Source organism: Sorex araneus, chromosome X (genome assembly GCF_027595985.1).
Source record: "Sorex araneus isolate mSorAra2 chromosome X, mSorAra2.pri, whole genome shotgun sequence".
In the NCBI taxonomy this organism is placed as follows: domain Eukaryota; kingdom Metazoa; phylum Chordata; class Mammalia; order Eulipotyphla; family Soricidae; genus Sorex; species Sorex araneus.
Window position 1 is genome coordinate 288,385,429 of NC_073313.1, and position 17,342 is coordinate 288,402,770.

Here is a 17,342-nt window from a genome sequence, read left to right on the forward strand (position 1 = left end):
TGGGGATGGACACGAGTCGGCCACCTGCCAGCTGAGTGCCTTCCCTGCTGTCCTATCTCTTTGGCCCCCAGCTTCATTTTTTTACCCTGGGTATCCAATTTTCTCACCACTGTTTGTTCAAAAAGCTATCTTTACTTCACTCTGTGGACTTATCTCCTTTGTCAAAAATTAATTTGTCTTTGAGTATGCAACTCTGACCCAGTGGTCGAAGAGCCTGTTTTGCTCACTGTGGTGTTACCTGTAGTACAGATCATCCTGTGTCTCCTTCGCATTCTGGCTGACTTCACTCCATGTGATGCTCTCCAGCTTCATCCACGTGGCAGTGATTTCATGACTTCATTTATCCTTCAATTGTGTGTGTGTCCCCTGGTTTCTTGTCCAGCCATCTGTTCTTAACACAGGAGCCCCGATGTTTGTTCTGGATGAGGCCGGCGTGCTTGGGGTAGTAGCCGAGAAGTAGAATTGCTGGCTCATACGGAAGCTCCATTCCCAGTCTTTTTGAGAAGTGTTTTCCCAGAAGGCCGGACAGTTGACATTCCCCCCAGCAGTGCACGAATGCCCTTTTCCCCACGCCCACGCCCACACTGGTTGTGGCGTATGCCAGTCTCGCAGGATTGAAGTGACACCTCTCAGGTGATTTGACTTGTGTGTCCTGGTGATAGAGATAGAGAGCTTTTCAGACACCCTTTGTGCATCTGTGTGTCTTCTTTGATCAGGTTTCTGTTCATCAGTTTCCTTGTACCCCACCCTACTTTTTTTTTTGGTTTATTTTGGGGCCACACCTGGCAGTGCTCAGGGATCACTCCTGTAGGGATCGAAGGATTGAACCGGGGTTGCTGCATGCAAAGCAAGCACCCTACCTGCTGTATTATTATTCTAGCCCCTTACCCCCATTTTATAATAGGGTAGTTTTTAAAATTTAATTTAATTCTGAGAGTAGAGTCCTGCTGGTGCTCTGTGTATCTTGGACATCATCCCTTTATCAAATGAGTAGTGGGCAAATACCCTTTCCCAGTTTTGGGGGTGTCTTTTTATTCTGGCCGTGATTTCCTTTGGGGTGTGTAAATTCCTTAGGTTAATATAGTCCTGTTTATCTTTGCTTCCATTTGCTTGACCAGTGATTTCAAATCACTACCTTCAAAGTCATGAATTATTCTACCTATATTTTTGTCACTGAAGTTTATGAATTCAGATCTCATATCAAGGGTTTCAATCTATTTTGATTTGATTTTTATGCATAGTATTAGAAAAAGATCTGGCTTCAGTCTTTGGCATGTGCCTGACCATTTTTCCCAGCACCATTTGGGAAGAGGCTTTCCTGGCTCCCCTTTATATTTTTTGGTCCTTTATCAATGATTAACTCTCCAGATACCTGGGGATCTGTCTCTGGACATTCAGTTCTATTCCATTAGTCTGAGATTCTAACCCAATTTCAGTACCACACTGTTTGATGACTACAACTTTATAGTTAGTTTGAATTTTGGGAGAGAGAATTATCTCATCTTCTCCCCCGCACCCCCCCCAGGGGAGTTTTGGCTATTTGGGACAGTTTATTATTCATATAAATTTTAAGAGCACTTGATCTATGTCTTTAAAAACTGTCATGGCTTTTTTTAAATAGGGGTGGCTTTGAATCAGTATAGTGCTTTGAATAAGATTGTCATTTTGGATATTAATCCTACTCCATGAAAAGGTGATGTGTTTCCATTTCTTATGTCCTCTTTTATTTCTTTTAGTAGTGTTTTATAGTTGTTTTGTATAAATCTTTCACTTTCTTTATGAAGCTGATTGCCAGTTATTTGACTTTTTGAGCACTACAGTGAATGGTATTGATTTAAATTTTTTCTTTCTCCTATTGCATTACTTGCATATAGGAAAGCCATGGATTTCTGTTGATTTTATTATATAAATCTATTGCTCCCAGGAATATTTTTGTGGCGTCTTTGGGGTTTCATTAGTATCGTGTTGTCTACATATAGAGAGAGTTTCACCCTCTCTTTAACAATCTGGATGCCCTTAATATCTCTTTCCTGACCTATTACTACGGCAAGGGCAGACTTCCAATACTGTACTGGGCAGCTGGGGCAGCTGTTTCATGCCTAATCACAGAGGGAAGGTTTTTAATGTTTGGCTATTGGGTCTGATGTTTACTCTGGGCTTGTGATAATGGCTTTGACTATGCTGAGGAAACTTCTTGCACCCTCATTTTATTGAGTTTTTTTTTGTCATGAATGGGCGTTGGATTTTTATAAAATACTTTCCCTGCATTATCTGTTGACAATAATAATAATAATAATAGTAATAATAATAATAATAATACTCATCTGATTTTTTACTTTTCCTTGTGTTGCTATGGTGTGTTACATTGACTTGTATAAATTAAACCATTCTTGCATTTTTGGGAAGAATCCCACTTACTCAGTCCTGGTGGATGATCCTTTTGATGTATTCTTGGTTTGATTTGCTAATATTTTGTTGATCTTTGCATCTGTGTTCATCAGAGATAAAGGCCTATAGTTTTCCCTTTTTGTTATGTCTCTGTCTGCCTTATTTGTTGTTGCTGTTGTTCCTTGGGTCATACCCTGCAGTGCTCAGGGCTGTCCTGGCTCCAGGAACCATATTGGGTGCTGGGGATCAAACCCAGGTTGACCGCATGCAAGGCAAGTGTCCTCCCCACTGTACTATCACTCTAGCCCCCTCTATCTGCTTTTGGTATCAAATGTTTGCGTTATAGAAACTAGGAAGATTCCTGTTTTTTCCAACTTTCTGAAGAGCCTGGAAAGGATTGGTAGTAGGACTTCTTTAAACATTCAGAAGAACACACTTGGCATCTTCTTTCTTGGGAGTCTTTTAAGGACACTTTTGATTTATTGGATACTAATTGGCCTGTCCAAGTGTTCTGTTTCCCTTTGATTCAACCTTGGAAGATTATACGAATCCAGAAATTTATCCTTTTCTTCTAGATGCCTCAGTTTTGTGGCATAAAGTTTTCCAAAGCAGTTGCTCATGATCAGTTGCTCAGGATTTCTGTAGCGTCTGTTGTGACATCTCACCTTTTATTGCTGATTCATTTTTTTTAATTTTATTTTTTATTGAATCACTGTGAGATACAGTTACAAAGTTTTCATATTTGATCCACCACCAAACCCCACATACCCCCTCCCTCTCCCCCTCTGCCTGTATGGCAGACATTTTTCACTTTACTCTTTTCTTACTTTGATTACGTTCAATTTTCAACAGGAATCTCACTATCATTATTTGGAGGTTTTCCTCCAACAGTCAGACATGTTGGATGGCATCAATAGATTTCATTTTCCAGAAAAGATTGCGCGGAGTTGTCCCAGTCCCGCATCCCGGAGCCGTGTTAGTAGTTGCTCAGTGTCGCCGGGGCTCCATCTGGAGAAGGCGTACCGGCTGTGCCTCCTCTGTCTGGCTCCCCGGTGTTGCTGACCTGGTCTGGGGTCCGGAGCAGTCTCCGGTGCCCGGATTCTTCCTGCTGACTCGTTTTACTAGTATTTTCTGTCTTCTTTTCTTGGTCAGTTTTGCTCGTGTTAGCAAGGAAGTGGATTTTCCTGTGCTGGTGGGTTCTTGAGAATTGTGTGAAAGGTTTGCAAACAGAACTCATAAGATGAAAAGTCAGTTTATCGACGTTTAAGTAGATGGTCCAGATCCCTCCCCAGCCGCCCTGGGCTGCCCTTCACTCAGGCACCATGTCACGGGTCCTGTCTCTGACGCTGCCCTGTCCTGTGAGTGACCTTCCTGTCCATCCCTCCCAGCCCTGCCTCAGGCTCTGTCTGGGCACCTTCCCCTCAGTCTCTGGCCCTGGCCATGTGTGCGGGGAGATCCCTGTGCTCTGTGCCTGTTGTTGGCCTCCCGGCTGTGCCCGGCATTTGTTTTTGTCTTGCCTGTTTCCTGCCTGTCTGGCCCATGAGACCAGCCTGTGCTTGGCTGTTGTCAGGCGGGGAGCCCGACCAACTGTCAGATCAACAGATGGTGAGCTGGGAGCGGTGGGGTGCGGGAGAGAGGCTTCATCTGCTGCCGTGTCCCCGCCAGCCACTGCATTCTCTGTTCTGATTGTGCCTGTTCCGTGGCAAGACTTGAAGGGACCCGCTAAGTTCACCGGGCACTGCCCCCACCGACCTGTGTCACTCGTGGTTTTCCAATCTTGTTGACTGTTCAGAAAACCAGCTCTTGGTTTTGTTTATCTTTTTTTTTTTAAGTTTTCTATTTTATTAATTTCTACTCCAAGCATTTTTTTTTTATTTCCTTCTGCTTTCTTTGGGTTTTTTTTTGTTGGCTTTTCTCCAGCTTTCTAAGCTGTGTCGTCACGTTATTTATGGGGCATTTTCTTGCTCCCTCACATGTGCTTGTGTGACTCTGAACTTGCCTCGTCACAGCACTTTTTTTTTTTCCTTTTGGGCTACACCCGGCGATGCTCAGGGGTTACTCCTGGCTCTGCACTCAGGAATTACCCCTGGCAGTGCTCAGGGGACCATATGGGATGCTGGGAATGAAGCCAGGGTAGGCCGCGTGCAAGGCAAACGCCCTACCCGCTGTGCTATCACTCCAGCCCCTCGTCACACTACTTTTGCCGTGTCTCTTATATCCTCGTAGCTTATATCTTCATTGTAGTCTGTTTCAAGGAATCTTGCAATTTCCTTTACTATGTACTGGTTGTTTTATAGTGAATTGCTTAAATTTCAGCTGTTAGAGTTTTTTCCTCATTTCTGTTTGCATTTACTTCCATTCTCAATTGCTGTGTTATCAGAGAGGACAGTTGTCTAATAGCATATCTCATCCTTGGGATTTCTTTCCTAGGGGGACTGATTTTCACATTTTATATAATTTCTATATTCTTGCTTTTGTGGAGGCATGTTTTGACTCAAGATGCGATCTAGCTTGGAGAATGTTCCATGTGCCCCGAAGAAGACTGTGGATTCTACTGTGGGGGATGCCCTGGGTATATCTGCCACACCGATGCTTCTGTTTCTTCAAAGCCAGCGTCTCCTTGTTGAGTTTATGTTTAGCTGGTCTATCCAAGGTGGTGTTGAAGCTTCCGGTTACTGTTGTTTTACTGTCAGTATTTTACTTCAGGTTTGTTGACAGCTGTTTTAAGTATGTGTGTGTGTGTGTATGTGTATGTGTGCGTGCATGTGTGTGTGTGTGTGTGTGTGTGTGTGTGTATGTAGATGTGTTGGGGGAGGGGGTTGGGACCATACCTGCTGGTACTTGGGTTATTCAGGAATCACCCTTGGTGGTGCTAAGGGGACCATATGTGATGCTGGGGATTGAACCCACATCACTGGGTGCAAGGCAAGTGCCCTGCTTGCTGTTCTGTTGTTCTTGCCCCTTTTAAAGGATTTTGATGGTATTTCGTTAGTTGCATAAATGTTTAGGACTGTGAATCCTTATGGTTGATCGTTGAGAAATAACCCTCCCTGTCCCTTACAACTTTGTTCTTACCTCAAGTGTGTATTGTCTGTCAGGCGTCATGGCATGGCTAATGTGGCCTTATTTTTTCCTTGTTTTACTTTTTGGGTCATGCTGGCAGTGCCCGGGCTTACGCCTAGCTCTGCACTCTGGGATCACTCCTCGTGGCACTCAGAGGGAGTGGAGCCAGGTCAGCTGGTGCAAGATAATTGCCCTTGCTGCTGTGTTATCACTCTGGCTCCTACTCTAGACTTTTTCAGGAAATGATTTGCTTGAAATACCATTTTCAAAATTTGATGTTGGGCCTGTGTTTTCCCTATTGTTTAAATATGTCTCTTGGAGACAGCAGAAAGTTAGTTAGGTTCAGGTTTCTGATCCATCTTGCCACTTGTGTCTCTTGATTCATGCCTTTGTAGGTCATTGGTATGAGAGAGATCATTGGCATGAAGGAATCTTTTGCAATCACTTTGTGGAAGTTCATTGTGTTTGGGGACTTGTCTTTTCTTAAAGAAGCCCCTTTGGTTTTTATTGCAGAGTTGGTTTCAAAGCTTTGAAGTTCCTGAGCTGTTGCTTATCTGTGAATCTCTGTATCAGTCTTCAGATGTGAATGATAGTTGGGCTGGATAGAGTATTCTTGGTGAGGTTTTATATCATTAATGGTTTTTTAAAAATTTTATTTTATTTTAATAAAGTAATTTACAATATTTGATTACATTTAATGTTAGAATATCAATCCCATCATCGTTCCATCTTCCCACCACCATATTTGGGATGTTTCCATCCGGAACCCCAACCCCTGCCCCAAACATATCATTAAGTTTTTTAAACAATATTCCACTATTTTTTTCTGTCCTCATAGAGTCTCACTTGGGGTGAATCTGTAGGATGGTCCTTCATATGTAATTTCCTTCTTTGATCTTACTGATTTTGATATTTACTTCTTGGCTTTTGTCATTCTGGTTATGATGCACCTAGAAGTATTTTTATTCAGGTGTCTTTTATTCAGGCCTCTTGAATCTGGACGTGCACCCTGGGAAGGGTGCAGAGCCAGAAAGAGACTTCTGGGAATTTCTCAGCTCTGATTTCTATGATTAATGACTCTCGAGCATCACTTTTCTCTTCCGCAGGGATTCTGATGGATCTTACATTGCTCCCGTGAGGCTCTTTCCACATCTCCCTCATGTACTGTTCGGTTATTCAGGGACCTTTCTTCCTGCTTCTGTTACTTCCCAAAGGTTTACTGTATCTCATCTTCCAGTTCACTGAGTTTATTCTCCACTGTTGTCACTCTGTTGTCCAGGCCTTCCACCAAGTTACTCTACCTGCCAGACTCTTTGCTTCTGTCACTTCTGATTGCAGTTTCCTTGTTTTCTTGTTTCTGGTCTTACAGTTTCTTATGGCTTATTGATTGCCTGTGCTGTTGTTTCTTTGAGTTTATTTAAACACCCTCATTATGTTGTCTCTGAAATCTTTATCTTTGAGGTCACAGAGCTGGTTAATACTGGGGTACCTTCTGGATCACACTCAGTGAGCTTGGGGGTATACATTGCTTCTGGATTTGTGTTTGTTTTGTATGAGGGCCACACTCGGGAGTGCTCAGTTTGTTTTCTGTTGCTGGTTATGAGTAGCGTATGATGTTGTGTGGCTGCAAGAGCAGCTGTGTGGTTTTTAATTCTAATATTTTAATAATCAGGATCTGGAGAGATTTCTGCCAAGAGCCACTCAGTTCCGAGCTTCATTTGTGTGTCTCTGGGATCACGACCATTAAGGAGCTTAATAAGTAGCAGGGGACCATTTGGGGCATCATCTCAGGGTCCCATTGGGGCGGGGGAGGGGAAGGACCGGCTCCTCCCCTATCTCGTGAGGCCTGGTGTGTGTACATCACTGCTGGCCTGTACCTGGGTTTTCCATTGAGGTTTGGAAGGTGGCGGCCGCTGGGCTTCCTGGGGAACAGGCGAAGGATGGCACCTGCTCCCATCTGGGGTGGCCCAGAGAAGGTGGCCTAATGCAAAGTCCAGAGGCATTTCTGTCAAGTGCCGCTCGGGTCCGAGATTCGTTTGTGTGTCCTCCATTTTTAACTTAATTGTTATCTTAAGGCATTGTGGTCTAAGAGGGTTCTTGGTGTGTCTTTCATATTCATGAGTCTATGTATGTCGGAGAATATCTTAGTGTGTGGCTGTCCTGCAGCGTGTTCCCCAAGCACTGGAGAAGAATGTGTGTCCAGCGTATGCAGGTGGAAGACCCTGTGTGTGTGCCAGTCTTCCAGCTTCTGTGTCTTTGTCTTTACTGATAGTCTGTCTAGTTGATCTGTCTCATGGCAAAAGCGGAATGTCGAAGTCTACCACTGCTGTTGTGTTCCTGTCAACGTGTTTCATTAGGTTAGTGAGCAGAAGCCTTAGAAACTTTGTTGGCCCGATGTTTATTGCATGTATGTCAATGGGAGTTAGTACTTCTTGATCTATTGTTTTCTTAATCAGTAAGTTGTGTCCATTACTTTCTCTAATTATGTTGATGTTATTTGGTTTGATAAAAGTCTGGCTCTCCCAGCTTAGTTTTTGGTCTAGCATTGGCTTATATGATTGTTTCCATCCTCACTCTGAGTAATTATCCCATGAGTTTTACTGTGTTTTCTGTAAGAAGCAAATACTTGTGACCTGGACTTTCTGGCCATTCCCCCCTCCCCCCCCCCCCCCCCCCCCCCCCGGCACCTCCACCACACACACACACCTGCCGAGGGGAGAGCTCTGTCCTGGCACTGATGGTGTTACTGATAAGGCCATTGTTGCCATCTTTCTGCATGGGGTTGTAATTTGTTTTTCATGGACAGCCTTCAGTAGCTCTTTCAGGGTTGGTTAAGCTCTAACAACTATTCCAGTCTGGTTTGCTTGGGAATATTTTTCCCTCCTTCACCTGTCTAACTTACCACTTTGCAGGGTCACGGGCCCCAGGGAGACAGTCCTAGTTTTTCATTCAATACTTTGAACTTGTCATTATGTTCTTTCCTTACACATATGCTTTCATCTGGAGGATCTGCTGATTCTTGTGTCATTTCCCTTTTATTTGAGGCTTTTTTCCTCTCTGCATATTGCTGTGTCCTGATGTTGGTTTGTCTTCTGTCTGGTACTTTGGGCCTCTTAAGTCTGCAGGAATCCCCCTCCGAGACTGGACGCTCTGACCTGTTCTCTCTCCAACCAGCCGCTCTCCCCTTCCTCTCCCTTTGGAATTCCTATGAATTGTGAGATTCCTCTTGCGCTTACCCATTAAGTACCTTACATTCTTTCCACTCTTTTGCTTCTCTTTTCTTTTGCCATTTCCTTATTGATACTGGCTTGTATTTTGTCTTGGGGTTTGCTGATACTGTCACTTACAGAATTCTGTCACTGTCTCTCGCTGTTGTATCTTTACTACCTTCATTTCCTTTGGTATGTGTTCCTGCATGCTCAGAATCCGTTTCCCTTTGAGGTTGTTGAGTTTCTCTCCCAGTGGTTGCCTGTTGTTTATTGCTGTCACAGATGGTGCTGACTGAGGTCACCTCGGCCAGCTTGAGAGTTTTTATGAACTCGAGGACTTTCATGGGCTCCTGTCCCTGCCTCCTGTCCTGGCTGAGTTTTTGTTTCTCTGTTGCGCAGAGTTTTTTTTTTTTTTTTTTTGGGTCACACCCGGCGATGCACAGGGGTTACTCCTGGCTCTACACTCAGGAACCACCCCTGGTGGTGCTCAGGGGACCATATGGGATGCTGGGAATCGAACCCGGGTCGGCTGCTTGCAAGGCAAACGCCCTACCCACTGTGCTATCGCTCCAACCCCTGCGCAGAGTTTTATGGCTGCTGAAAGTGAAGGTTTAGATCCTGAGTGCCTGTCAGTTATTTATCCCAACGGGTCACTGAGCATGCCTCCATAATTCAGACTGTTTTCATGACCATGTAATGGTATTTGAGTGTGACAGGGAAGCAGAGGGTTAGTTCCCTCGTCTAGTCACTGGGACAGTTATTGCATCCTTCTGTCACTAATCTGGACTCTCAGAATGTGTGGGTGAGGGGGCTGGAGTGATAGCACAGCAGGTAGGGCATTTGCCTTGCACACGGCCGACCCGGGTTTGATTCCCAGCATCCCATATGGTCCCATGAGCGCTGCCAGGAGTGATTCCTTAGTGCATGAGCCAGGAGTGCATACCCCTGTGCATCGCCAGGTGTGACCCAAAAAGCAAAAAAAAAAAAAAAAAACCCAAAACACCAGAATGTGTGGGTGAATGGGATGGTGCTCACGCTGCCACGTGTCCCTGGCTTTGCTGCGGTCACTAGGATGGGGAAGGCAACCCAGTCCCTAAAAAATGAATCTCAAGCCTTTTTGGAAAACAATATGGGCATTTATTAAAAAACTAGAAATTAAGCTTTTATATAACCCAGAAGCAATGCTACTTCTGGGAATATATCCTGGGGGTGCAAAAAAGCACAGTAGAAACGACATCTGCACATGTATGTTCATTGCAACACTGTTCACAATAGCCAGAATTTGGAAACAACCCAAGTGCCTGAGAACAGATGACTGGTTTAAGAAACTCTGGTACATCTACACAATGGAATACTATACAGCTGTTAGGAAAGATTAAGTCATGAAATTTGCTTACTAATAAATGGAGGGACATAGAGAGTATCATGTTAAGTGAAATGAGTCAGAAAGAGATGAACAGACACAGAAGGACGGCACTCATTTGTGGAGTATAAAATACCATAATATAAGACTGACACCCAAGGACAGTAGACACAAGGGCTATGAAGACTGCTCCACGGTTGGAAGCCTGCCTCATGAGCTGGGGGAGAAGGCAGCTGGAATAGAGAAGGGATCACTAAGTCAATGATGGTTGGAGGAATCACTCGGGATGGGAAATGTGTGCTGAAAGTAGACAAAAGGACCAAACGTGATGGCCTCTCAGTATCTGTATTGCAAACCATAATGCCCAAAAGTAGAGAGAGAGTATGGAGGAAATTGTCTGCCACAGGGGCAGGGTGAGGGTTGGGATGGGGGGATACTGGGGACATTGGTGGTGGAAAATGTGCACTGGTGGAGGATGGGTGTTCCATCATTGTATGACTGAAGCTCAAACATGAAAGCTTTGTAATTCTACCTAATGGTGACTCAATTAAAAACAAAAAGATACAAAAAAATGAACAAATAAAAAATGAAAACAAATGGACATCAGTGGGCACAAAGCCCTAGGCTAGGGGCTGGGCAGACTAAGAGGTGACGCTGATCGGGCCGTGGGGACGGTGCTGAGGCCAGTGCATCTCTGCAGCCGCCGGGCTCTCTGTGCCTGGCTGTGAGAGTGACCGCTCCAGCCGCTCATGCCGCTCGGTCCCTGGCCTTCAGTGACAGTCTGACTTCATTGCCTGTAATACTCTCAAGGTCCATCCCTGGGTGATGTGCATCAGGATGCTCCTGAGACCACAGTGAATAATGGAACAAGGACAACCCCTCCTGGAGGGCCTACTGGGTTTATGGGAGAGAAAAATAGGTCGTGATTTCCCACAGTTTTTTGTAATATCATCTCAACTATTTTTGAGCTCACGGGTCTTTGCATTAAGAACATTCACACTAGGGGCTGAAGCAATAGCACAGCGGGTAGGGCGTTTGCCTTGCATGCGGGTAGACCCGGGTTCAATTCCCAGCATTCCATATGGTTCCCCGAGCACTGCCAAGGGTAATTCCTGAGCTCAGAGCCAGGAGTAACCCCTGAGTATCGCCGGGTGTGACCCAAAAAGCAAAAAAAAAAAGAATATTTACACTATAGTTAAGATGATCTCCAGAACCTTTTCATCTTGCAAAGTGAAAGGTCCTTCCCCAATGGGCAGCGGGGATCTCCCATCACCCCGGTCATCGCCTCCCTGTTCTGCTTCTTCTTGGAAACTAACCGTTCTTGGTACCTCTGACAAGTGCTTTTGTTTCTCTTTTGTGATAGTTATAATTTTTTTTAAGTGTAGCATAACATCCTCAAGGCTCATTTGTGTTGTAGCATACAACAGGATTTTCTCCTTTTTTCTTTTTGCTTTTCGGGTCACACCCAGCGATGCTCAGGGGTTACTTCTGGCTCTGTACTCAGAATCACTCCTGGTGGTGCTCAGGGTACCCCATGGGATGCTGGGAATTGAGCCCGGGTTGGCTGCATGCAAGGTAAACGCTCTACCCACTGTGCTATCGCTCCATCCCAGATTTTCTCCTTTTTAAGGCTGAATAAATAACATTCTCCTTGCCCCTGTTCTGGGGATTTGTTTATTTGGCCGAGTGCCTTCCCCCTTGGCCAGGGTGGGCATGCGCCTTTCATACTTGTGTTCCTTACTGCTGTCCAGATGCTGCATTAATGCCGCAGCCCTTCCACCCCTTACCTGCTGTGGGCATGTGGTCCTTCCTCAGGTGCTGAGCATCGAGAAGATGGAGGACACGAGCCTGCTGCCCCAGCCCATCATTGTCAGCGTCCGGAGCAAGATGGCCTTCCAGTTCATTGAGCTCGGGGACAGGGACCACCTGGTGGAGGGGCTGCTGGCACGGCTGGCGCGGGTGCACGCCCGCCACCCTGAGCTCGCCGAGGCCGCCCGGGAAGGGGTGAGGGCGGAGCGAGGGCGGGACAGGACGGGCTTTCTGGGCGGACAGTGGCTGGGCCCCGTGGACGTGGCCGCCGGGGCATGAAGCGCGTTCCAGCCGTTGGGTCTACGTGTCAGCTCAGCTGTCCCATGAGAGGCCTCAGGGTGGAGGCTTGAGGGGACCCTGATCAGAGATTAGTGGTAGGACAGCCAGCAGGCGCTGGCCTTGCATGCGGCCACCCCTGACTCCATCCCTGTACCCCGTATGGTCCCCCAAGCACCCCAGAGTGACCCCTGAGAGCAGAGCCAGGAGGAACCCCCAAGCCCTGCCAGTGTGACCCCCAGGACACCAACACCAAGTCAGAGACTAGTGGGGCGATGGGCCCATGCTGCCACTATTTGGTAGCGTGTGCCCATGGTTGGGGGCTGACCCAGCAGTCAGTGGTGCTGCCTCCTGAACCCTGCCCTGCCCACGGCTGCAGCTGGGCCTGGGGTCTGGAGAGCTTTGTTGTCTACGGGCCCACAGCTTCTCGCTGGACCCAGCGTCCTGGGCTGCTGCTGTGGCTGGAGGCGGGATGGGTGCGTGCTTCCCACCTCACCGCCATGTCTGTCCACCCGTCCTGCTCCCGCTCCCGCCCCGGGGCCCGGAGGAGACTGTCCTCCCTCCTGTCGCCTTGCAGACTGCGCCTGCGTCTCACCCGACCAGCATGTGTGGCGAGCACAGGTTTGGGGGTCCAGAGACGGCGCCATCGCAGAACCCCGAGGCAGGTGAGAAGGCGCCTCGGCCCTGGCTGCACCCTGAGGCCCTGATCACCGTCTTCCAGCAGCTGGGCCGCCAGAGCCCAGAGTCCAGAACGGTGGGTGCCCGCAGGGGCCTGGGAGGGTCTGTGCAAGGGGCGGGGGCAGCAGTCCTGAGCGGGGAGCCTTGTGGTGGGAGTGACTCAGAACGTGGGTGTGTGTCCGGTGCGTTCGTGGCCAGGGGTCTCCTCCACCCTGGCCGTCCACCGTGATGGCGAACAGAGAAGGGAACAGGGCTGCCAGGCCAGCTGGCATCAGTCACCCTTGATTCCAGCCCCCCGCGCCCCATTCCAGTCTCACAGCGCTTGGTAAGAGGAATCCGCAGGGTTGGGGGGCAGTTACGCAGGGGTGAGGTTGCACAGTGGACAGGCATCAGACCCGCCCCGCAGGGGCACTGCTTCCCTGACAGAGTCTCGTCCTGCCAGGAGACCTGCTCAAGGGCGCAGTTCCATCTGAGCCCGTGTTCCTCCTTTCCTCAGTCGAAACCCAGTTAAATAGTCACCTTGAGTTTACTTCTTACGAATATTTTTCGTCATTTTGTATGGACACAGTGAGAGATACATTAAGCTTGTAGGGTAGCTCTCTGGGGACATCTCGCTGTAGATCCCAGACTACAGTGCTCAGGCCAGATTAGTCCTTCCTAACCCCAGTAGGGTCCTTGTCCAGTCACTTCTCTTTGGGTATGACAGAGTTTGTTCCACGACCTTAACTTATATGTTTTATGGTGCGTGGCCAGGCCCATTTCGATGCCAGGCTAGCTCATAGCTCACAGCTTGCCCAGGGTCCATCCAGTCCCTCATCGGGACCCTGCTTTGGGGTGCTAGGAAGTAAGGGCAACTGAGGCTAACATCGAGAGAACAGATGCCCAGGAGTGACTATCATTCAGAATCAATTAACTCCCAAGTTACAAAAGCATAGCATTAGCTGTCTTCCTGTGTCTGTACAAAAAGGACATTGCCCTGACTTAACTATGCAAGGGACGTAAGGAGAAGAGAAAAGCAAGATTTCACTTACGTATACAGAATCCAGAGTCCTCAGAAGATCTGACTTGACAAGTCACAGGCTCTGATTTGGGGGTGCAGGTGATTAACAGACAGGGGAAGCAGAGCACAGAGGAGAGGTTATAGATAAACACAGAGGAGTGGGAGTGCCTCGGGAGCACTGTGATGGGAGTAACTCATTAAACCTAAGCTCCCAGGGGGGACGAGGACAAACTAGGTTACCCAGCAGTGGGCAGGGCTTCAGATGCTGAGGCCCTGTGCTGCCCGGGGTCCCCTCACCCAGCAGCATGCCTTTCTGGTCTGCCGTGTGGGGCGTGGGCTTGTACCCTCTGCTCCAGGGGGCGCCTGAAGGCGTGTGACTTGGGACAGCCCAGAGGTCTGAGGTGTCCTGTGACACACCTTCCCACAGGCTTGCGTTCAGAGGCTCACCTGACCAGCTCTCTAAGCAGTGTTGGGGGGCCATGCTCCCCCGTGCCCGGGCAGGCTGGCAGAGTGCCGCCCTCGGGGTCCTGTGCAGAGTCGCTGCCCTGCCCCAGGGGCCCCTCCACCATGCCCCTCTGTCCCTGACCTCCCCTGTGCAGGGGGCCACTGTCCAACGGCAGCTAACCCAGGGACATGGCGCAAGATGGGGCAGGTGCCGGGATTTGGGGGCCCCGCGGAGACAGCCCCGGCCACCGCAGGGCACCCAGGGGCAGCCTTGGCTGCAGCACTGACCCGTCGGCGCCTGAGCCCGGGCTGAGCACCCAGCGCTGGTGGCTGTAGAGAGCATCAGAACCAGTGAGCTCAGGGCCCTGAAGAGATGGTGCCTGGCAGGGGGCTTGCCTCGCTCACAGCTGGCCCAGGTTTGCCCCCCAGAAACCCACGGGACCCCCTGGGCCTGCCAAGGGTGATTCCTGAGCACAGAGTTAGGAGCAAGCCCTGAGCAGTGCTGGGTGTGGCTCCCCAATGAAAACTAAATAAAGTCGAAATAATTCAACTTTCTGAGGGCGGGAGAGAGAGCACTGCAGGAAGGGCACTTGCCTTCCGCGTGGCTGACCCAGATTTGACCCCCAGCACCTCAGCACCCCGAGTGTCTCCTGAGATTACCTGGGAGCCGAGTAAGCCCTGGGCACCACTGGGTGTGCCCCCAAAACAGAAACAAAACATGAAAGTGATGCAGTGATGATTAAGAACGTAATGTGCTTACATCTTGCTTAGAGGTACTGAAGAAGCCCTACTTTGAGGAATAATGTTCTTGATTCTGCTTGGGGGCCACACCTGGCGGTGCTCCCGGCTTACTCTCCCCTCTGTGCTCAGGGTGGGTGCTGGGGGCGGCCTGTGAGGGAAACGCCTTCAGCCCTGCGCTCTCCGCCCGAGGGGCCAGCGGACAGGACATGCTGCTTCTGGGTTTCCGCCTTCCCCTGCACTGGGCCGGGTCTCCCTGCGAGCCTGACGCCCCGCGCCCCGCCGGCCCCCGCACTCCACCCCGCTTTGGGGGTGCCTCGGAGACTGCCAGGACCAGCCCTCCCCCGGACCCCTGAGTGGGCATCGCTGCGCGCCGGGTGGCCGCGGGCTGACACCCTTCCCGCTCAGTCCCGCGAGCAGGTGAAGATGAGCCTGTGGCACGACCACTTCGCGGAGTTCGGCAGGACCGTGTGCATGTTCCGCACCGACAAGATCCGCAAGCTGGTGGCCATGGGGGTCCCCGAGGCCCTGCGCGGCAGGCTCTGGCTGCTCTTCTCAGGCAAGTGCCAGGGCGGGGAGCGCTGTCCTGGTGCCCCGCTCTCTGCCCCCAGGCGCCCCGGCCAGTCCTGAGCGCAGCGCCGGGAGCGAGCCCTGGGCACTGCTGGGTCCCCACCACCCACGGATGAACCACGTCCCACATCACAGTGTCCTCTTTATATGTTCTCGGATACCCACCCTGTGGGCCTAGTTCTGGGTGCTTGAGACTTAGTACCCAATCACTCGGTCACTCCTGCTCTATGAAAGCTGCATCCCGACTTTCTTAAATAGGGGTGGGGTCGCAAGGAAAGGTCCAGGGGGGCGCCGGCCGGGGCCTGGGTTCTGGGAGGCCCTGGGTTCTGAGGCCCCATGGTGGCCCCTAGGTGCCGTCACCGACCTGGCCTCGCACCCGGGCTACTACGGGGCGCTGGTGGAGGCGTCCCTGGGCAGGAGCAGCCCCGTGACGGAGGAGATTGAGCGTGACCTGCACCGCTCGCTGCCTGAGCACCCGGCCTTCCAGAGCGAGACGGGCATCGCGGCCCTGCGGCGCGTGCTCACGGCCTACGCCCACCGGAACCCCCGGATCGGGTACTGCCAGGTGGGCCCACCTCGCCCCCTCGTGTCCCCGCCCAGGCTGGGTGCCTGTTGGGGGTGGAGGTGGCTGCTGTACCCCCCACCCAGATGAGCAGGCGCGGGCCTCTGGGGGGCCCCAGTGCAGTCTGGAAGCTGGTGGGGTCTGGAGGAGACAGAGGGGCCGCTTCAGAGCCAGCGGGCAGCGGGATGGGATTGCACAGTAGCCTTACCAGAGGATCTTGGGCGGGGGGGACGAGCTCAGGGTCAGTGCCAGGAGGCCCCTGGTCCCTCTGGAATGGCCCCAGGCTCTGCTACCTCCCAGCCCCAGCAGAGAATCCCCGTAGGACTGCCCGAAGCGTGAGCACCCCAGCTGTCTCCATGGGCTAGGGCATCGGGGGTGAGTGGGATCGTGGGCAAACACGAGGGCTGGGCCGGGGCCCCCTGGCTGTAGGACGGAGGGGGACGGCCCTGCCCCGACAGGCTCACAGGTGGACAGGGCCTCGGGGCTTTGCACTTACTAGCTTGTGTCTCAGTCTGGTGCCTCCCTGGGCCACATGGTCTGTCGGTAACGGTCCCTTCCTCTGTGGCCCGAGCAGTCCATGAACATCCTGACCTCTGTCCTGCTGCTGTACGCCAGGGAGGAGGAGGCCTTCTGGCTGCTGGTGGCCGTGTGCGAGCGGATGCTGCCCGACTACTTCAACCAGCGTGTCATCGGTGAGCCCGCCCGCCCACCTGCAGCCGGTGCCCGCAGCTGCCCTGCCCGCAGCTGCCCTGCCCGCAGCCGCCCGCCCGAGGCCTCGCCCGCAGCCGGCCCCCACAGCTGGTCCCTGTGTCACAGCTGGCCCTTTCCCATTCTCTTTGCCTCTTGAGTTTGCAGAATGATGCGGTGCATTTCTTTGCACAGCTTGGCAAAATGGTTGAGTAAGGTAAACCGAATTCTCTTTCACTAACATTCGCCGGTCATAGGTCAAACAACACGCTTCTGAGCTGAAGAGACAGTGGAGCCGGTGGGCGCTGGCCTAGTATGCAGCCGAGCTCTGAGAGCCGCGGTGCCCCCCAACACTGCTGGGAGCAGTGCAGGGCGAGGCTCAAATCAGAATCAGAAAAGTGTCTTTAAGGCCTGAAACAAAGTCTAATGTTCCTACTAGACTGGCTGTGGATTCCTTAACTGACCCAGGGGGCGGGAAGAGAATCCTTGTGTCCTCGGAATATGGTGGGAGGTTTAAAGGCAGGAGGCTGTGGCTGGTGACGGTGTAGCTGGGGG

At 50.6% G+C, this 17,342-nt stretch overlaps 1 protein-coding gene across 1 annotated transcript in view; it reads left to right on the top strand.

The window, feature by feature from the left end:
* TBC1D8 (TBC1 domain family member 8) overlaps positions 1–17,342 on the top strand; it is an 86,339-nt gene that overhangs the window by 53,055 nt on the left and 15,942 nt on the right. The window contains exons 7-11 of the mRNA XM_055121849.1: positions 11,839–12,027; positions 12,686–12,862; positions 15,377–15,527; positions 15,889–16,103; positions 16,675–16,792. Of these exons, the coding sequence (XP_054977824.1) occupies positions 11,839–12,027; positions 12,686–12,862; positions 15,377–15,527; positions 15,889–16,103; positions 16,675–16,792 (850 nt within the window). The remainder of the gene's footprint in view (positions 1–11,838; positions 12,028–12,685; positions 12,863–15,376; positions 15,528–15,888; positions 16,104–16,674; positions 16,793–17,342) is intronic.